Source organism: Arachis hypogaea, chromosome 3 (genome assembly GCF_003086295.3).
Source record: "Arachis hypogaea cultivar Tifrunner chromosome 3, arahy.Tifrunner.gnm2.J5K5, whole genome shotgun sequence".
Classification (NCBI taxonomy): domain Eukaryota; kingdom Viridiplantae; phylum Streptophyta; class Magnoliopsida; order Fabales; family Fabaceae; genus Arachis; species Arachis hypogaea.
The window spans coordinates 137,394,646-137,417,962 of NC_092038.1; the positions used below are offsets into that span (position 1 = coordinate 137,394,646).

The 23,317-nt window shown below is 29.2% G+C and overlaps 1 protein-coding gene across 1 annotated transcript; it reads left to right on the plus strand.

Annotated features, from left to right (window-relative positions):
- The first annotated feature begins 526 nt into the window (after positions 1–526).
- Positions 527–4,025, plus strand: LOC112734334 (very-long-chain 3-oxoacyl-CoA reductase-like protein At1g24470). Its single transcript, XM_025783593.3, has 3 exons — positions 527–1,332; positions 3,235–3,304; positions 3,478–4,025. The coding sequence occupies exons 1-3, from the start codon at positions 689–691 to the stop codon at positions 3,718–3,720; spliced, it is 957 nt and encodes a 318-aa protein (XP_025639378.1). The 5' UTR covers positions 527–688; the 3' UTR covers positions 3,721–4,025.
- Positions 4,026–23,317: the final 19,292 nt, after the last annotated feature.

A 23,317-nucleotide genomic window follows, 5' to 3' on the forward strand; every position in this document is an offset into this window, starting at 1 on the left:
TTAAAAAATATAAAAATAAATCATTTTTAAATATTTAAAATTTATTATAAAAATAAATTAAATAAAAATTAAACATTAAATAATAAATATCATAAAAATTATTTATTATATTTTTTAAGTATTTTCAAAATTCTATAATTACTGTAACCATAATTAGCATAGTATTTAACGTATCGATAACGTTAGAAAAAAAATAATAAAATATTTTATTTAATATTCATTAATTATCATAATAATTAATAAATATTAAATAAAGTAAAATTAATTTTTTTATCAAATATTTCCCTTAAATATATATTTCAAGAAGAGCGTTAGGAGCATTAATTTTTGTGATTTGTAGCCATCAAATAATTATCAATGATTTTTTTAATGGTATGAGATTTTATCCAATAATATAATATTACTTATTTTTCTTTAATTAATTACATGCTAGCCAAAATTTAATAAAATTGCTGTCGTCGTTAGACTTTTCCATATTTCAATGTTTTCCCATAAATATGTAAAACTTGTTTATTTGGAGTTTCTTAACTAACTAATATGGTGCTGGGTTGTCGGCTGCTGAGCATAAAATAAAGGAAGGAATTTTGGTGAGATGGAAGAAATATTAGTTAAGCATGTCAGAAATATTAACGGCCACCCAATTCATATGAATAAATTGGACAGCAAGTAGTAGTGAAAAGAGAGAGAGATGGAAGAACACACATGCAGCAGTGAGTTTGCAGGTGTTAATATAATTTCAACCTCATGCTTCCTAATCGGCTTGTTGGTGACGCTGAAGCACTTAATCTCCCTTTCCAAATGGATCTTCGCCACCTTTCTCAGATCCCAAATAGACCTAATCAGAACATACGGTTCCTGGGCCATGGTCACCGGAGCAACCGACGGAATCGGAAAAGCCATGGCTCACCGCTTAGCACACCGAGGACTCAACATCATCCTCGTCAGCAGATCCTCCAAGAGGCTCCAAACCGTCGCAACTGAACTCCAAGCACGCCACCCTCACATCCTCGTCAAGGCCATCCAGATGGACTTCTCCGGCGACATAGCGGAGGGTCTCCGGCAAATAGCGGCGGCCACACGCGAATTGGACCTCGGGATACTGATCAACAACGTGGGGATCACGTACCCTGGGGCTATGTTCTTTGACCAAGTGGAAGAGAAGGTGTGGAGGAAGATCTTAAAGGTGAATGTGGAAGGAACGACGAGGGTGACGAGAGCGGTGGTGGCCGGAATGATGGAGCGGAGAAGGGGTGCAATTATCAACATTGGATCTGGTGCTTCCGTCGTCATTCCTTCGCATCCTCTCTATTCCATCTATGCTGCTTCAAAGGCGTAAGCTTTTCTCTCTACTTATTTTTTAATTAATTATTATTTAAATACAAAAATATTTTTATATCAATAATTATCTAATATTTAATATATTAATATATGTTAAACTATTTTAGTTTATACGATAATTATTTTACATGAACTAATTTTTAGTTAATTTTTTTTACTAAAAGTGTTAGTCTTTTAATATTTTTCGAATAATTTTTTATACTGCAAAACAAAATAATACATAAATTATTAATAAAAAATTATTTGTGACATATGTAAGGTCTTGTATTTTAAACTGGTAAAATTTAATAATTCAAATATTGTTTAACATGTAAAGTCAGAAAACAATTACCCTATCTCTATGGAAATTCACCGAAAGATAAATGTTATAAGGTGACATTTCATTTTCAAACTCACTTTTAATTTGAGTCTTATTTTAAGTGAAACTTTTATTGAGAAATGGTATAGGATGAATACTAAATTTTACATTTTAAATTTTAAATTTAAAAAATATTAGTTAATATTAATAAAAAGTATTGATTTTTATCATTTTTATTTATTATACTTTATGTTAATTGATTGTACATTAAAAATATAATTTTATTATGTATGAATAATTTTAAGAGTAAATTTTTTTATAGTGTTGAACTAATTAAAAGGATAAAATCCAAAAAGAATATTTGAAGGAATTGAAATTTTTTTAAGTGGGAACTAAATTAGTGGGAGCAGACTAGTTGAATTTAAAATATAAAGAATGTCGTCTAGTTAAAAATGAACTAAACTAGATGTTCTTTCACTGATGTCACATGTCATATGTATCTTTTTGTTCAAACACCTCTTTATTACGGATACCTAGAGTAGAACTACTACCTTAACTTGTGGAGATTAACTTTTTTTTTATACTCATTTTTAGTTAAAAAGACTTAAAATAATAGGAACACCAAAAAATACCTTCTCTCAACTACTCTATTTAATAACAAGTTTTTGAATAAAAAAAAGTAGGCTGAATATGATATTGTAATCATTAGACAATATACTCCCCTTCAAAATGGTTTGAGGCACTTTGAGATTATAAAAAAAAAACTTCGATTTATTTCTCTCAAAAATTTTTTTTTTCTGAAACTTGAGATATCATCTCTATTTTTTGCTCTCCTCTAATTTTTGTTATTGTTCTTTATTTTGCATGTTCATCAAATTTAAATAAGAGAATTCATAAAATTAACATTCTATTACACCCGACAACAAATGTTAATTAACTTTTACCTACAATAAAAAGATTTATTCATCTTCTTGTGACATTAGTAAATATCTCAACACTTATTTTTTATTATTATTTCTCATCTCTAATTTTTATGTTATTTATTTGTCATTAATAAAAATATTTTTTCACAAATTTACCTATGCTTAATTTCTCATCTTAATATTTCTTTATTTAATCTATTTTCATAATACTACGTACTAATCATCAACAAAAAGAATTATTATTTTATTACAACTCTCTGTATTAAATCAATTAACAACTTGACCATAAAGAAGTGACAATGAAATTGGACATATATATTGGGATGACAAGCCAGTGAATTTAATTTTAATTTATTGTTATAAATTATGATTTTTGAAAGGTGAAAACTAAGGTGTAATCGACTTTATGTAAAGTTGATAACTAAGAGCCATTAGATGAAAATTTAGTCAAATCAGTCAAATCATCAAACGGCTCTTAATTATTAATTTCACGTGAAGTCGACTGCACTTAAGTTTCCACTTTTTTTTAAATATGTATTTTGATCTCTCTTTTTTTTTTTTTTTCCCTCCCCGTGCATGCATCTTTAAAATAAGGGTTATGCTAGGTATGGGATCATAATAAATGCTATTTTTGAAATATTTATTATGATATAAAATCACGACCTAAACATGCAGTTACGTGGATCAGCTATCAAGATCTCTGCACGTCGAGTATAAACAGTATGGGATTCACGTCCAGTGTCAGGTACCTACATCACACACACTTCATTTTCTTTCTTTTTTCGATGAAATTTGATAAACTATTTTCTCTGCTTATTTTTAGTTTTTCCATATCATGATGATAACAATTTTCTAGAATGCTTTGGCATAGGTTACTCTTCTTAATAGAAATTAAATAAATGATGGTGATGAATGAAGGTACCACTGTATGTAGCAACGAAGATGGTATCAAAGGTAGCATGCATAGAGAAAGATTCACTTTTCATTCCAACACCAGAGGCTTATGCAAAAGCGGCCATGCGTAAAATTGGACATGGGCCAAGGTGCACTCCTTATTGGGCTCACTCTGTTCAGTGGTTCTTTGCAGGCTTAGCCCCGGACCCACTTCTCGATTCTTGGCGCTTTTCTATCGCAATGCGCCGCTGGAAAGGAATCCAATAATCATACCTCAGTTAATCCTATATATTAGGGAAATTATTTGACAAATATTACAAACTTCAAAGTGTATTCTACATCTTACTTATATGGCGCATAATACCTATTTGTATGGGGCTCCATGAAAGAGATACTTCATACTTATCATAAGTGATCATAGTGTTGGTAAAAAATAATTGAATTCGAAGAAGAAGATTATTCGAATTATTAAGTAAGTTTTTAGAAAAGGAATTAGTGTTGAAAAAGATGTATTTGGAGGCATTAAGTAAGAGTTCGATTAGCTCAGTAAATCGAGGAGTTATTTGAGTTAAGAAGATCGAAGATTCTTAAAATTAAAGGTTATTTTACAGTCATTACATGATCATGCAAAAGAGCGGGAACGGTTATTTGTGTTTACATACATGGGATTTTCATTTCAAATTGATCTGTTAAGAAAATTGCTATAAATACTAGAAGGCTCGAAGTCATAAATGTTGAAACTTTGCTTGAGAAATTATTCACGCACACTCACATCCCAGTAAATTTCTGAGTCAACTTCGAGTTCATTTTTTGTAGAGTTCCTTTCACTTGTTTTTTACTTTTCATTTACATTTTCTGCAAATTTTACTTTTCTAATAAATTTATCTTTCAAGCAACATTTAATTTCCTTGTTCAATTTATATTTTTCAGTACTTTAATTTTTGAAATTCGAAATCCTTTGATCTAATCGAAGGCATTTTATTATTTTATTTTGATTCAATGCAACTATTTTAATTCCAATCAATTTTATTTTCAAAATCTTTACTTTTATTATCTTTTCAGCTTTGTTTTCAAATATTGTCTAATTCAAAAAATTTTGATACACTTTTATAAAATTAGTACTCATAAAAAAAGAGTTAATTTCACTCTTAAATTATTAGAATCAAACCACTGTCAATTTAGTAAAAATCGACCAAACACATAATAATATGAACCAAATAAAAATAAAAGAATGATTCACATGTGATCGATGTCAGGCCTAATCAGCCATCAGTTTTTTCTATTCAAATTAAGTGTGGGTGAAACTGTGTTTGACTGTTTGGTAATCATAAATAAGTATTCCTCAATCGACAAATGTCCTAGGCAGTAAAACAGATGTTTTGATAGGGTATGGCAAACTAACCTGTTAGATCAACTTGATTTTTTTTTTTCCAATTTTTATACTTATTTTATTTTTCTATTTTTGTTTTATTTTGCTCTCCTATGGTTCTAGTCTGTTTGACTTAACTTGTCTTCTAAAACAAATATAGTTCTTTTTTCAAAACATGAAATTCTGTTTTTTATTTGTGTTTTAAATTTTTTATTCCAAACTTTTTTAAATTAAAAATAGTTTAATTATTCTATTGGCTCTTATAATTTCACCAAATTTTTAATTAGGTCTCTATATTTTTTTCTTTTTAATTAGATCTCTATATTGCTTTTAATTTTATAATTAAATCATTTTTGATACAAAAATATTAAAATTAACAGAATATTTTTTTTAAAATAATTATGTTTTTAATTATAAATACTTTCAATTTATAAAAAAATATTCAGTTAATTCTAATATTTTTTACAAATATTTTTCACATACAAGTCATTTTTTGATACAAGACCGTACAAGTCTCTTTAACCTAATTCACCTCACACGCCACTATTTAACTAACTTTTCAATCAACGAACGAATATATATATATCTGTCTTTTTTGAAAGGATTTTATTTCCGTTTTCGAATTTTCTCAGCGTTTTCGATCTACGTTCTCTTCTATCTCTGCGTTTTCTATGTTTCTCTTCGTTCGTTCTCTGCGTTTTCTTTTTTCGTCTTTCGCGATTTCTTTCGTTCTCTACATTTTTTAAATCAAGCTCTAAAATCATTTTTGAATAGTTATCTCATTGTTGAAGATAATAAATTATTCAAGTTCAGATTGTCAATTGAATCAAAGCAAAGTGGATTATTATTTTGAATCTAATCAAGTGGTTGAGATTTGGTTCGATTTTAGTTAATGTATTTGTTAGTACTTTATAATTATGTAGGTGAATAATGTTATTTTTGTTTGTGAAAATTGTTGTCCATCGTTAATGGTTTGAAGTGAATGCAATGTAAGAGTTCTGCATTAAAGAAAATATTTTTGTGTATTTAATTTGCAGCAAATTTAGGTGTAAAACTATAAAACTAAGATATTCATGTGTATTGTTTAAGAATTTTCGGTGTATGTGTACTAATAAGTTCGGCATAATTCAAAACTCTTCTTCTTCTTCTTGTTTTACCTTCTGAAGTTTTACCTTCTCAAGTTTTTTCTTGTTTTAATCTCTTAACAAGAATAAAAACAAAAAAAAAATCAAACAAAGAAGAAGAAAAAACACATAATGCTATAAAATTACTTGAAAGATGATGAACCTACATTCATTAAACTAAAAGAAGAAAGAAATACGAAGAAAAATAAGAAAAAATGTAGCATTAAATAAAATATTTTTGTGAATTTGTAGTAAATTTCAGTATAAAACTAAGATATTTATGTGTATTGTTTAAGAATTTTCAGTGTATGTGTACTAATAAGTTCGGCATAATTCAAAACTCTTCTCCCTACTCATCATCTTCTGTTGCTTCTTCTTCTTCTTCTTCTTCTTCTTCTTCTTTATCTTTTTCTTCTTGTTTTACCTTTTCAAGTTTTACCTTCTCAAGTTTTTTCTTGTTTTAATCTCTTAACAAGAATAAAAACAAAAAAAATCAAACAAAGAAGAAGAAAAAACACATAATGCTATAAAATTACTTGAAAGATGATGAACCTACATTCATTAAACTAAAAGAAGAAAGAAATACGAAGAAAAATAAGAAAAAAATGTAGCATTAAATAAAATATTTTTGTGAATTTGTAGTAAATTTCAGTATAAAACTAAGATATTTATGTGTATTGTTTAAGAATTTTTGGTGTTTTTATACTGATAAATTCTACATAATTCAAAACTCTTCATCTTCTTCATCTTCATCTTCTGCTACTTCTTCTTTTTTTTTTCATCATCATCATCGCCATCTTCTTCTTTTTTTTCTTATTCATCTTTTTCTTCTTGTTTTTCCTTCTCAAGTTTCTTCTTATTTTACTCTCTTAACAAGAATAAAAAAATAAAGAAAAAGAAGAAACACATAATGTTGCAAAATTACTTAAAAGAGAATGATCTTATATTCATTCAACTAAAAGAAAGAAAGAAATAAGGAAAAAAAGAAGCAGAAAAAATACAGCATTAAAAGAAACGTTTTTGTGTATTTGCAGCAAATTTCGGTGTAAAACAAAGATATTTATGTGTATTGTTTAAGAATTTTTAGTGTTTTTATACTGATAAGTTCTGTATAATTCAAAACTATTTCTCTTTCTCCTCCTCATCTTCTGCTGCTTTTTCTTTTTTCATCATCATCACCATCTTCTTCTTCTTTTTCTTTTCTTATTCATCTTTTCCTTCTTATTTTACCTTCTCAAGTTTCTTCTTATTTTACTCTCTTAACAAGAATAAAAATAAAAAAATTAAACAAAAAAGAAGAAGAAACACGTAATAATATTGCAAAATTACTTAGAAAAAAATATTTTTGTGTATTTATAGTAAATTTTGGTGTAAAACAAAGATATTTATGTGTATTGTTTAAAATTTTTTTGGTATTTTTGTACTGATAAGTTCTGGATAATTCAAAACTCTTCTTCTTCTTCTTCCTTCTCATCTTCTTATTTCAATTTCTCATCATTCTTTTCGAATTCAGTTTCAAAACTTCCTTCACTTTTCGCAACGATTTTGAGAGATTTTTATCCTTATTTAAATTTTGAGTGTTACGGTTTTGATTGAGGGAGAAGAACCGTTTGTCATGATGATTTTTGCACTATTCAAGAGTTTGAAAAATGCGTGATTACATACAATCTAAATTGAGGGTTGTTTTTGTTGGATTTGAGCCAACTTGTATGTTGAAAAGACTTGTATATATAGCAGGTCTCTATTTTTTATATTAAAAAGAACTTAATTATAAAATTAAAAGCGGTGTAGAGACTTAATTAAAAAAAATATAATGATTTAAGTACAAATTTAGTAGGTCTCTATTATTTTTTTTTTATATTTTTTAACAGCAATTTAAGAATGGATATATATGCCTTATTAATGTGGAGAATTTAAAAATATATATTATAATTTGATTATTTTTATTTGAATTTAAATAATATTTAAAATTTTACTTATTTTTTTTAATTAATTTTACTATTTAGAAAAGGTTAAATGAATTAGTTTAAGTTTAAGAGACTAACATAAAACATGAGGAACTAATATTTTAGACCTATTTTACCGACTCATCCATTTTTTAAACACGCCTCGCCCTGATTTAAATTTGCCAGTCTTGGCCCTTCTGATATGAAGTGGGTCAGCCAATTGCATATTGGAATGGGTGGAATAATTGATCGAAAATGACCTGTAAATAAATTAAAGGGAAAATGATAAAAAAGTTTTTGATATTTTAGTTTGTAGATATTTTAATTTGTGAGAATTTAAAAATATATTTAAATTTTTTATTTTTTTAAAATTTAGACACATTAATTTCTATTGTTTTGAGTTTGTCAAATCCAATAAAAAAATAAAACGTAACTCTTATTATACTTACTTGATCCATATAGATATCTATGTAGGCAAATTTTTAAAATAAAACAAATTAGATACAAAAATTAATGTATCCAAATTTAAAAAATAAATAAATTAAATATATTTTAAAATTCTTAAAAATTTAAATATTTATTAACTAAAAAGTCAAAAATTAATTTATCATTTTCTCTAAATTAAATCATTCATCATCACATGCATGGTTAGTTGGGAGTTGGGACTGACATTTATGCATTGTTGATAATAAAAAAGAAGAGGTAATGACCAAATCAGTACCCGGAAGATTCAAACCCTGACATTTTGGTATTTCACTATTGTTATTGACAAAATGGTCCTTAAAAGATTTTAAAATTTGACAAGCGTATCCACGAGTTCACCGGAACACATTTCCGGCAAGCACAGTGCTGACATGGCCACTGCGTTTTGATGACATGGCAAATACCCCCCCTCCCCAAACCCTAATTCTTCTCCTTCTCCTTTTCCCTCCCCAACGCACTCCCCCCCCCCCTTCCCCTTCCTGAATGCATTCTCCCCCTTCCCCAACCCTAATCCTTCCCTCCCCCTCTCTAACCCTAATTCTTCTCCTTCTCCTTCCCCCCTCCCCAACGCACTCCCCCCTTCCCCTTCCTGAATGCATTCTCCCCCTTCCCCAACCCTAATCCTTCCCTCCCCCTCTCTAACCCTAATTCTTCTCCTTCTCCTTCCCCCCTCCCCAACGCACTCCCCCCCATCTCCAACGCACTTCCCCCTCCCCCTCCCCCTCAGTCCAAAATTCCCCTTTCTAAACCCTAATCCCCTTCCCTTGCCTCTTTGAATTCTAATCCCCTTCTCAACACAGTGTCTCACACTCTCAGCTCACTCTCCTTCAAAACAGCAGTAAAGCTCAACCTTCTCAGTCTTACAGAGCCAGTGTCATCGACACCGCACTGTCGCCATCTCGTTGTCAGGTCTTCTGCGTCCGCCAGTGTCTCCTTTCGTAGCATTGCATTGTCTGCACGCCTTCACCGCTGTTACCTTCACTGCTTGTATCTGCTTGCTGCTAGCCCCCAGTCGTTGCCATGCCTCCTCTGTCTGGGTTTCATCTTGGCTCTATCGTGTCCTGCCCCATCTGTGTCTGGTGTTCTTCTTCTATTCTTGCTTTGGTGGTGTCTGTATTAATTTTTATTTTATTTTATTTTATTTTATTTTGATTATTGTATATGAATTTGTTTCTGAGTTTTATTGTGATTAATCTTTTTGAATGATAATTTAACCTGAAAATTTGGGACAATTCATGATTTGGGGCAACTCTGTTGATGTTGAGGTTGTTGTTGCTGTGAATGGTGGTGTTGAGGGAGGGAGAGGGAAGTGTGCGTTGGGGAAGGGGGAGTGGTGGAGAGAGAGAGAGAGAGAGCGGTGAAGGTTGTTGTTGCTGTTGATGTTAAAGTTGTTGTTGAGGGAGGAAGAAAAAGTGTACGTTGGGGAGGGGCTTGTGATGCGGCGGGGACTGCGATTAGGGAGAAGTGTGCATTGGGGATGGGGGCTGCGACAGGGAGGGAGAGGGAAGGGGAGGGAGTGTGCGTTGGGGAGGGAACTTTGGGGGTGGTTTGCCAAGTCACCAAAACACGGTGGCCACATCAGCACTGTGCTTGCCGGAAATGTGCTCCGGTAAACTCGTGGGTACGCTTGTCAAATTTTAAAACCTTTTAAGGACCATTTTGTCAATAACAATAGTGAGATACCAAAATGTCAGCGTTTGAATCTTTCGGGTACTGATTTGGTCATTACCTCTAAAAAAGAACAATCTATAACTAATAGGATAGCTAGCCCATTTGAAAAAATACAAAAACTACCAAATGACAAATTATACTCTCTTCTGCTACTATCATTATACTTTATTTATTTAAATATTTTTAAAAAGTAGAACCCACAACATATGTAGTTCATTTTTATAAAGGATTTGTATTTTCTTACACTTTACTTCTCATCCATAATGCATTAAATGAGATGAATATAATTGATGAAATAAAAGAGTGAACTTAAGACCATCTTTAGTAGAGAATTCATTCTAGTTTCTGTTTATGGTCCGTCTGTCATAAAAAGTAACTCCACATCAGCTTTTGCGTTATAAACAGTAAATAGGAACTCAAAGCATCTCTCTTCTTCATTAGGAGGAACTAATTTTAGTTCCTGTTGTGGTCCTACTTAATTAATTAAAATACTTGAAATTAATATAATTAATTTTTTTAATAATGTAATTTAAATATTTAAATTTAAAAATAATTCACTATTAAAAGATATTAATATTAAATAAATTTATATATAACAATAATACACAATATATAATTCGAGATTACACTAATTTGTAAAATTACTTAATACAAAAAAAACATAATTAAATTCTATAGTTGACGACAAGCATTGAGGAAAATTTTGTAAGTAATTGAAAAAAAAGTTGAGTTGGTTTGGATCCATTTTTTCGAACAAAAAATAATAATAGTTCCTAACAGAGGACAGAAAACATGACTGATAAGTGTGATAACCTCTTAACACTAATTAGTGTGTGTTTAGACTTTAGATACTGCACTTGCCTCCTGTCAGATTAACATAAATATTATTGTTGTTCATTAAGTTACATTTCTAGATTTTACTATATATAGATGAGCCTTTAATTTGCCTTGACGAGAGATCAAATGTGGAAGTGAATTGAAGCTGCACCATAAATGTTAAATGTTATTGTGCTCAACTTGTTATTAGAACAATGTACGTCGTCCTATAGCCTGCAATTCATTATTAAGTTTCCTATGGAAGTAACGGAAATGTATGTTGAACACGGAGATTTTGTTAATAATCAAATTTTTTATTTATTAGATGTGTATATAATAATAATAATAATAATAATAATAATAATAATAATAATAATAGAAAAAGTATAGGATACTAATATACTATCTATCAACTTATTATTAACAATAATTAATTATTATATTTTAAATATATATATAAAGAGACACATCCAGAAAATACATTTATAAAGACATTTTCATTAGACACAGTCATAAAAAAAATATTTTTATTAGAGACATCCACAAAGACACTTCTATTAAATACTGTTATAAATTAGAGTTGGCAGAAGTTGACAGAAATACTGTTAGTAACGTAGCGGGATTGATAATAATAATATGTGTTGAGATTAGTTTTGATGATAAATACTTTAAACTCAAACTAACAAATCTTAAATTTAATTATTCTTAGGTTTGTTTTATATATGATGGATTTAAAAAAAATAATTTGTCAAAATAATAAGAAATGATTGGAAGGACTAAATAATAAGTTGACATATTCTTTTAATTCTATAAAATTAACATTTGTCAAAATTTTAGCCAATTTATTAATGTTTGTTTCTCTCTTCTTATTATTAAATTTTTATTCCGATTTTACTCATAACTAGTTAATTATTACAATATTATTAGATCATTAATTTAATAAAATATTTTGGAATAATAATATTCATTATTTTTATATAATTAGTTTTAAATTTTTAATTTGTCCCAAAGGTATAAAAGAAGAATAAAGTAATAATCTCACAAATGTAAAAAAAAAAAAAAAATCAACGTAAACATAATAACAAAGCAAAGCCACATATCTATTGCACCAATAATTATCCTAAAAATAAAATTATGCAAATATACAAATTTTCATCATCATGTCCACTTTAATGTTTTAATAATCTAGATAATTTGTGTTTCAAATGATTTTTATGGTTGTTTTACTAGTGGTAACTGAGTTTATCGCAGTATGAATTTTTTTTTAATTTTATAGGTTTACAAAATAATAAGTCATTATTCTGTATTTGTAAATTCAAAAAAAAAAAAAAAACTAGCATTTTTTTTCGTAATAACATTACGGGAATATAAATTTTTTAAAATTATGTCGATTCTAATATTATAGATTATGACACAAAAAAATTATAGCATTAAACTATTTTTATAAAATAGTCGTAAGGGACAAAAGTCCCCTCAGCTAAGAAGGCCAGAGTCTCTGTAAATAAAAAAAATTAAATAATAAATTTTTTAGTTATTATTTTTATATGAAAGAGTTTAATTTTTTACTAATAATTAATTTTAACATTCGTTATCTAAAATTTGAAAAAATTTAACGTATATACTTTTATATTTAATTAGGTGTTAAGTCTTTTGCACAAATAGAATTAATTAATTTTTATGCTTGTTATTTAAAAATAATAATATTTTCTCTCTCTCTCTCTCTATATATATATATATTATATAATTTTATATTAATAGTTATAAAATTAAATCATTTTTTTTAAATAATTAAATCTTAATTCTAACTTTTAATCAAAATATTAGTATTTCTCTATGCTAAATTATATATAATAAATATTTGAAGAAAAAATATAAATATAAATTAAAAAGAAAAGCAGTAAAAATTTAAAATTAAATAAAAAATATGTAGATAATAATATTTTTTATTTAAATTATATTATATTGTTAATTTTATTATTTTGTAGAACAGAAAGGTAAAGAAAAATAGAGAATGAGAGAAAAAAAAGAGAAAGATAAAGAAGAAGAATGAGAGAAGAAATTGTTAATTCTAGAAGTTAAAAAAATTTGTATTTTAATTATTATAAAAAAAATCTGGTGACATATTTTAATTTGTCAAATTACTAATATAAAATATAAATTATATATAGAGTGGGAAGGATAGAGAAATAGAAAAAAAAAGAGCTAGATAAGAAAATGTAAGAAGGAGGTTTACTAATTTTAGAGAAAAATATTTTTTCTAAATTTTAATAAGATAATGTCATGTGACGTATTTTAATTATTAAATTAGTTAGTAATATATAAATATAATATATAATATAGCTATATTTTGCAATTAGATAATGCTATGTTGTATATTTTGATTGTCAAATTTGTAATTAGTCATTGATAACGATATATAAGAGAGATAAAGTGAGTGAAGGAATGAGAGAGATAGAAAAAGAAAGAGAGATCGAGGAGGGGAGAATTTTTTAATTTTAGAAAAAAAGATTTGATTTCAACTGCAATGAGAGATTGACATGTAGCATATTTTTGTTATAAAAATATGCAGATAATAATATTTTTATTTAAATTATATTATATTATTAATTTTTTTTTTGTAAAACAGGAAGGTAGAAAAAAAATAGAAAATGAGAATAAAAAGAGAAAAAGATAAAGAATTTAAGAAGAATGAGAGAGGAAGTTTGTTAATTTTAGAAGTTAAGAAAAAAATTTATTTTAATTATAATAAAAAATATCTGGTGACACATTTTGATTTGTCAAATTACTAATATAAAATATAAATTATAAATTATATATAGATATTTTTTCTGAAATAAATAAAAAATATTATTTTCAAAAAAAAATATTTTAACTTTAAATACCAGGATTTTTTTTTTAATTTTATGAAGTAACTTCAATTCGAATGCTCCATAAATAACAATGATAACTATTAACATCATCTCTAGAAACATACAAGAGTACACAGGAATAAGTCTTTTTTTTTAGGAAAAGAATGATTTTTTTTAATTTATAATAGAAAAAATCTTGTTAAATATGGCTTATTTGTGTACCTATATATTTTTAGAGACGATAATAATAGTTGTCATTGCCGCCGACAATGTTAAAAAAGTCATGCTTGTTGTCTGTGTACTCTTATATACTCTTGGAGACGATGATAATAACTTAGAAGTTTGAGTTGCGTCAAAATTGGGTGAAGTTTGCCAGGGTGCGGCGAACTCTATAAAATTATAGAAGTTCACGGGGGATGCGGTGAACTCATCCTAAAAAAACGTATTTCGAAAATTAAAGTTGAAATAATTTGTTTTTGGAAATAATATTTTTTTATTTGTTTCAGAAAAAAAATTCTTATATATAGAGTTGGAAGGATAGAGAGAAATAGGAAAAAAGAGAGAAAGATAGATAAGAGAATGTAAGAAAGAGAATTACTAATTTTGGAAAGAAATATTTTTTTCTAAATTTTAATAAGAGAATGTCATGTGACGCATTTTAGTTATTAAATTAGTTACTAATATATAAATATAATATAAAATATAGCTATATTTGAATTTTAATATTTTAATTTTAATTTTAATTTAATTTAAATATAATTAGAGAATATCATGTTTTATATTTTGATTGTTAAATTTGTAATTATTCATTGATAATGATATATAAAATAGATAAAGTGAGTGAATGAATGAGAGATAGAGAGAGAGGAGGAGAGAATTAAAAAAAAAGAATTGATTTTAATTACAATAAAAAATGATATACGATATATTTTAATTGTAAAATTAATAATATATAATAGATATAGAAAGAGTTTGAGGGAATAAAAATGAATATAATAAAACTAAATAATAAGTGGATAAAAGTTTGATGAGTGGATATAATAAAACTAAATAAGAATAAAAGTGTGATGATAAAAAAAAAGAAGATTTTTTATTTTAATAAATAAAATAAATATAATATTTACTGAAATAAATATTTTTACGAGAATTTATCAATTTAAATTTTTTTGTTATATCTTGTTTACTGTGTAAATGAGATAATTTTTTACGTTATACCGATATTTTAAAAAAAATTAAAATAATAAAAAATATTAATAATATCAATAATCTAAACTTTTGGCATGCAATTAGTACATAAAAATGTTGATAGAAGAGATTAAAATAGATACAATCTCACTACGTTACTAATAGCATTTCTGCCAACTCTGATTTACAACTGTATTTAATGGAAGTGTCTTTGTGAATGTGTCTAATAAAAATATTTTTTTTATGGCGGTGTCTAATGAAAATGTCTTTATAGATGTATTTCCTAGATGTGTCTCTATACATGTGTCTAAAATATAATAATTAATATTATTGATAATAAGTTGGCAGATAGTATATTGATACCTATATTTTTTCAAATTGATATGTTTAATCAAGGGAATTTAAATTGGTAAATTCTCGTAAAAATATTTATTTCGGTAAATATTATATTTATTTTATTTATTAAAATAAAAAATTCAAAAAAAGAATGCATATTAGATATAAAATTTTTTTATAAGCGTCAATTTTATAAAATGGGAAGAATAATTAAACTTATTATTTAGTCTTTCGAGCCTTAATTATTTAGAGAGTGAGCATAATCCTTAATTCACTGTAAGAGAGAGTTAGTGATTATATTTTGATAATATTAAAGAGATAAAATCTAAAATTATTTTATATAATATAATAATCATAATTTTTATATACAATATTTATAATTATATATTTATTATATTTAAAGTCATATAATTATTTTAATAATAACTAATAAATATTAAATAAAATAACTTTAAATTATTTAGATTAATTTTTTATTATTTTTTAAACATTATGTTTTTTTTTTTTTTTGGGTTAGAAAACTCAAAAAGTGAAGGGCCTAACGAGCGCGTCACTAGGCACGACTGATGCATTAATTGATTATACATTATGTTGGCTGGCTGAAGTTATGTTGACATAAAGAGACGCTCGTTATCTTCATTGTTGGTTTTGGTTTGCTAGTCCGTAGTGAATGCAGTAGTAATGAAGGGCCAAACTTATTATTCGGTGGATGCAAAGTTGCAAACCTTCTTAACTGTTTTTAACTTTTTATTTTTTTGAGTTTTCCCCCAGTTGGTCCCCTATTAGCTCAAATAAAGTAGCGTCAAGAGTCATGTGATAGATCTGCGTGGCTCAAGTCATGTTATGGATACCAACATTTTGTATCAATTTTTATTCGATTTTTATATATAGTTCTTTTTTCTGGTGACTATTTATATATATAGTTAATGCTAAAAAATAATATTCTAAATTTATATTATTTATATTATTCAATTTAATATTTATAATTTTATATATATAATATTTATAATGATATATTTATTATATTTAAAAGTATTTAATTATTTTAATAATAATTAAAAATTATAAAATAAAAAATTTTAAACAACTTTAAATTTTTTTAATTGTCACTCAAATTCTTTGTATATATAAGATATTATTATTTTTACAAAAAAAAAAGATATTAATAACCAATTTCATTTTCTGCCATTAATATAACAACTCCATAAACTTCTTATTTAATCCTTATTTTAAAGGTTTAATTACTCTGATAGTTTCTATAGTTTCACAAAACTTTTAATTAGATCTCTATATTTTTTTTAATTGAGTCCTTACACTAAATTTTTTTTAATTGGGTCCTATATTTTTTTTTCTTTTATTTGGGTCCCTAAACCAATTTTTTTTTAGTTGGGTCCCTATAAAATTAAACCAATTACTACCTAGAGGGACCTAATTGAAAAAAAAAATTGGTGCAGGGACTCAATTAAAAGGAAAAAAAAATCTTAATTGAAAATTTCGCAAAACTATAACGACCAATAAAGTAATTAAACCTAATTATTATTCATATATTGTATTATTTTATTTTTGTTATTTAGAAAGAATTTGATTAAAAATGTTTTAGGAATAAATAAGTTTAAAAGTGTGAAAGAAATATTTTTATTGAATTTTTTATATAGAAATATGATTAAAAAGAGAAGGTTCAATTATGCGGATATATCCTATATTCGATCCGATCCGCACTTTTGTGGATCGGATTCGACACTAAAAAGCGCGGATATCATATTTGATCCGATCCAATGGAAATTGTGCGGATCGGATCAAATTTTCGGCCATATCCAATTCGATCCGATCCGCGTACACCCCTATTTAGGACATGTCTTATTGAGATCGGTGTAGTTAACACACATCCTCCATTTGCCATTCTTTTTTTACTAACACCACGCTTGCCAACCAGGCCGGATACTTGACTTCTCTAATAAAGCCTTCCTCTAGCAGAGCTTGCACTTGCTCTTCGACCACTTGAACCCGTTCAGGTACTAGCTTCCTTCTTCTTTGCTGGACAGGTTGGGATCCTGGATGAACAACCAATCTATGTGACATGAGTTTGAGATCTATTCCAGGCATGTCGGAAGCTTTCCAGGCGAAGATATCTGAATTCTATTGCAGGAGCTATACAAGCTTATGCTTCAGATCTTCTACTAAAATGGCTCCTATGTTGGTGTTCTTCCCAATCTCTTTCCCGATCTGAACCTCTTCGGCATTTCCTCCAGATTGTGGAAGTAATTCTTCTTTAACTCGGACTCTCTCGAGCTCAATGGTATTGACTTCTTTGCCTTTACCTCTTATGTTCAGGCTTTCATTGTAACACTTTCTCGCCAATTTCTTATCTCCTCTTATGGTAGAAATCCCTTCCGATATTGGAAACTTCATCCAAAGATGGGGGGTAGAAACCACTGCTCCAAACTGATTTAGGGATGTTCTGCCTATCAGGGCATTGTAGGCAGATGCTACATTGACGACAACGAAGTCGATGTTTAGAGTCTTGGATTTTGTCCCTTACCAAAAGTTGTATGTAGGGGCATGAAGTCCAGTGACTTGATGGGAGTGTCCCCTAGTCCGAAGAGAGTGTCAGGGTAGGCCCTTAGCTCCTTCTCGTTCAATCTCGACTTGTCAAATATTGGTTTGAACAAGATGTCAGCTGAGCTCCCTTGATCCACCAGAGTTCTATGCAGATGAGCGTTGGCGAGAATCATAGTGATTACTACCAGTCGTCGTGCCCGGACACAATACCTTGCCCGTCCTCCTTGGTAAAAAAAAATAGTTGGAAGGTCGGCCCCTTCATTCCCGATTTGGTAGACTTCCTTCAAATGCTTTTTTCGAGATGATTTGGTTAACCCTCCGCCTGCAAATCCTCCCGTTATCATATGGACATGTCGTTCTGGGGTCTGCGAAGGCGAACTTCTTCGTCCGTGACCTTCATCATCTCTTTTTCTTTTTCCACGATTGTCCGACCTTTCCATGAGATATATGTCTAGCCGACCTTCCCTGGCTAGCTTTTCTATCACATTTTTTAGGTTGTAGCAATCATTAGTGAAGTGTCCATACAACTTGTGATATTCACAGTATTCATTACGGTTTTCCCCCTTTTTGTTCTTAATAGGTCGTGGGGGAGGAAGCTTTTCAGTATGACAAATTTCGCTGTAGACGTCGACTAGGGAAACTTGTAAAGGAGTGTGTAGGAGTGGTATCTTTTGGGCCTCTCGGGCCCGACTTCTTCCTTTTTCTTGGGTTCTTTCTCCTTTTCTTTTGATTGGTGAGGGTGCCCCAGCCGCCAACTTGGTTCTCGTAACCTGGTGTTCTCTTTCATGTTGATGTACTTCTCAGCTCGCTCTTGTACATCACTCAAAGAAGTCGGGTGTCTCTTTGAGATGGACTGGGAGAAGGATCCTTTTCGGAGTCCATTGATGAGACCTATTCTTACTACCTCAGTGGGCAGGTCTTGAATTTCTAAGCACTCCTTATTAAATACTTCCATGTAGTCTCTCAGAGGTTCTCCGACCTCCTATTTGATTCCTAAGAGGCTAGGGACATGCTTGACCTTGTCTTTCTGAATTGAAAATCGCGTAAGAAACTTGCGCGAGAGGTCGTTGAAACTGGTCACCGACCTGGTGGGAGGCCATCAAACCACTTCATGGCTGCCTTTGTTAAAGTTGTCAGAAAAACCTTACAGCGAGTGGCGTCCGACGCGTCGGCTAATTAGTATATCCGACTTTTGAAATTGCTGAGGTGATGCTTCGGGTCAGTCATCCCGTCATACAGGTCCATGTCAGGGGCTCAGGGATTTTAAAGTTTATGGAAACTTTAGCCCTCATGATATCCTCAATGAATGGGTCTTCTTCTCCCAATGGGGTGTCTTCTCGATTTTTGTGGGAATCCTTATTTCGGAGGTTGGATTCCAGCCTCCAAAGCTTTTCTTCAAGCTCTCTTCGTCGCTCGATCTTTCTCCTTAGGCTTCGCTCCGCCTCATGCTGACGTTACAGCTCCTGTTTTAGTTGTTCAAGTCGACCTTGGTGGCCATGTAATAGTTCCATTAAGTTAGTAGAGTGAGGTTGCCCATCTTTTTCGGGCTGATGAACTTTAGAGGAGATTTTTTTCGACCCCTGGGTATTCGAGGGGCCTTCACCGTGTAGTCATTCTACTCCTTGTAGAGATATTATCGCTCGGTCATTGTTGACCACGTCCTGATGCTCTTGTTCGGACTCAGATGCAATGTGTTCGTCTTTATGCTGGTCGTCCGCCATTATGCGATGATCTCCGAGTCTCCGGCAACGGCGCCAATGTTCTGGGGCTTTACCTGAAATTGGTGGATTGGGCTGTGAGGGAAGGCCCCTTGATCTGCGTCAAGGAGTCGCCGTCCGAGTTGTGTGTTCCAAGAGATGGGGGTGGTACCTGCAAGACACTCCGATGCCTAAGTCAGTAAGGGGTTAAGCAGGTTTTAGTGTATTGGAACTTAAGTTTACCTGAGGGTGTCAGTGTATTTATAGGGAAGGAACAAATAACCACCGTCGAAGTAGTTCCACTTCTAATGGTGGATAATCGTCCATTTATCTTAGGGTTGTTGGGATCTCTCTTCTAAAAGTGGGTGAGAGATTAAAGGAGGCAGTTATTCACTTGGATAAGTGCTGACTGCTTGCTGGTGTTGTTGACTCCAACTTCTTAATAGAGGTCGGATAGTCAGTGAATGCCAACCTTTTGGATTGGACCTCCTGACTTGATTGAGTCTGGCTTATGTTTTGGGTTAGGGTGTACACAGTTACGTTTCGTATGGTTTTTTTTATTAGGTTTTTTATATTTATTTTATAATTATTTTAAATTTTTGTTTTCATTTGTTTTTAGCTTTTTTCTTTTAGATTTTGATTTTTTATTTAATTTTAAATATTTTTTATGATAATTAAAATTTATATAAAAAAAAGTCCAATAGATTTTTTTATTAATTGATTATAATTAGTTGGACAGCGAGATTGTTTCTAAATTCTAAGTTTCAACCTTTCGTCCTATCCGTTCCCGTCGAGCTCTTGCGCCTTGTGGGCATCATAAATGGTGGATATATTCTGATTATATATATATATATATATATATATATATATATATATATATATATATATATATATATATATATTGATATGTATTTTTTAAAATTTTAGTGTGATTTTGTTATAAAATATTTTATATAATTATTTAATTATATATTTTTGTTAATAATTATTTACTTAATTAATATAAAAAATAACTATTTTGGTTTAAGTAGTATTACACTAATGAATATATGTATAAAATTATTTTATATTATTAATATATTAAAATTAATATATATATATTCTTAATCCTTGTTTTAATTTATATGCTTAACTATTAAACACTGAAAAAGACACGCGTATGATGACAATTTTCCATACCCTTTCTTAGAGTGAACCATATTATTGATTAAGCAATCGAACATTTTTTACGAGAACGGAAACAAATGAAGTTTGCAATTCTGCTGGGCGAAATAATTTAAGGAAGGTGTGGTGACGCTTACGTCTTCGGAAAATGTGTACATATTTTTTTCCTTTTGATTTATGCATTATTCGTTCGAACCTATTAGCTAGGATATAGCCGCAGCACATATGTATAATACTACCTATTTGATTCCATCTAGATCAATTCCTATAGTGAGCTGACCTAAAAAGTTCTTGACGTCTTTAAAAATTGAATGGATTAATTCTTTTGTCTAAATATCTCTGTTAGATTCAATAAAAAAATTTGACGTGGCTTCCGTAATACTTGTCACGCGTACGCGTGTGTTACGCGTACGCGTCGTCATGAATTCAGCAAATCCTCATTTCTTTATGAATTCTCCATTTTGCATGCTTTTTTCCATTTCTTTCAAGCCATTCTTGTCTTCAAAACTTTAAATCACTCAAACAAGCATATAAAGGCATCGAATGAGATAAAAGTAAATTAAATTTAGCCCTAATCCCATTACAACCCTTAAAAAAAGACTTCTTGATATGTGTATCTATGCATTGAATATATATTAATTGGTAGAAGAAGAGCAAGCCTTAGAAAGTAAGATTAGTAGAGAATTGAGAGAATCGACCCTCAAACACTAGAGAGATTAGAGTGCAAACACTTCCGGTGAGGGTTTGATGCTCAATCCCTTGTTCCTTACTTTCACGAGCTTTCTTCTTGCAAATATATTTATACTTCATTTTGATATTTGAATTAGTGGAATTCATAAATCATCGTACTATCTTAGCCCTACTTGTTCATATATGTTCTTAGATATTGATTCATTTTTAACCAAGTAGGTAGACGCATTTTGCATATTAGTTTATGAACCACAAGAGTTTAGCATGAGGACATGCTAATGTTTAAGTGTGAGAAAGTTGATGAACTATAATTTTATGGTTTATATTGTATTGAATTTGGTGGATTTTATCAACTTTTTTCACATTTATTGACTAAAATAGCATGGTTTTGTGAATTTCTCCTAAGTATGCTTAATGATTGAAAACATGCTTTCTAGGCTATTAAATTGCTAAATTTAATTTACTTTTCTCCCATTCGATGCCTTGATATGTTTGTTTGAGTGATTTAAAGTTTTGAAGGCAAGAATGACTTGAAAGAAATGGAAAAAAAGCATGCAAAGTGGAGAATTCATGAAAAAATGAGGGTTTGCTGAATTCATGAGAGGGAAGTCTGCCAGGCGACGCGTACGTGGACAAGCATTACGAGAGACACATCATACTTTTTCTTTGGGTCTGACGGAGGCATTTGGACGGAGGGACTGATTCGTCCAATTTTTAGGTAGCGTTTGGTAGAGAAACAGGGACTAAAAGACTGAGACTGAGAGACAAAGACTAAGAAACAAAGACTGAAATAAATTTCAGTATTTTGTTTGGTGCAAAGTTAGATATAGAAATTGAAATAAGAATAAAACTCTAATTTAATTTGCACAAAGGGTAAAATTAGAATTAATTAATTGAAATGAGGATATTTTAGGTATAAAATGTTATTAAAATTTCAGTCTCCGTCTCTAAAAATTTCAGTCCCATGTGTCCCTACTTTTTGAAAGTGCTAAAATATTGAAATTTTGGGATAGAGACAGAAATTTTAGTATCAGTTTTTAAGTCAACAAATATGATACTGTGTCTCAGTTTCTCATTCTCTGTCCAAATACCTCAAAACAAACGCTACTCTAAGAACGTCAGAGATTTACAAATATTTTTCAATGATAAAAAACAAAAATGTTCGCAAAAAAATAAGGTCATAAACTTATTTGTCCTTTACTCTAGATATAAAACTATTTGTCTATCTTAATAATTTCAGCTACACTTTTTAATTTATTCATATAATATTAATCTTAGCTTTATTTTTTAAATATTATCAATTAACAAAATCTTATATAACCATAGTACGTACCCACTTGAATATATAAGGGAAGTAATAAACGATAGTCTTTAAAGTTGTGAACCTCCCGCTAGCTTAGCCAGCTTAAATATGTGATTGTTACGTAGATATGTATTAATGAATGGACACCTAATTCCATTACTCTTAGCAAGCAACATATATTCCACTAATCTATGAATATATAAAACAAAAAACAATTTACCACAGCCATAATTCTGCTTAATAATGTTAGAGAAATAACAATTTAAAAGTATTTTATTTAATTTAATATTTATAATTTTATGTCTATAATATCTAAAATTATTTTTTTAAAATCTAATATTATAGATTTATTTTAAGAATAATTAATAAATATAAATAAAATAATTTTAAATTAATTTAAACTTATTTTTATTGTCTCCGATCCTACTAATCTAGTCGGCATAACTTAAAAAAATCTATTTAACCAAGATATCACATAATCATTTAAGTTTGATTTGACAAGAGAGTGAGAAACCAAAAGAATATAAGTATGAATTGACTACTTTAATTAGTTGAGATTTTGCACGTGTTTCATTTCCAGGAAGTTTGAGACATTTTTATTTGAACGGTTCCTACCATGAAAAAATTGTTATTGGACAGTAAGTAGTAGTGAAGAGAGAGAGAGAGAGAGAG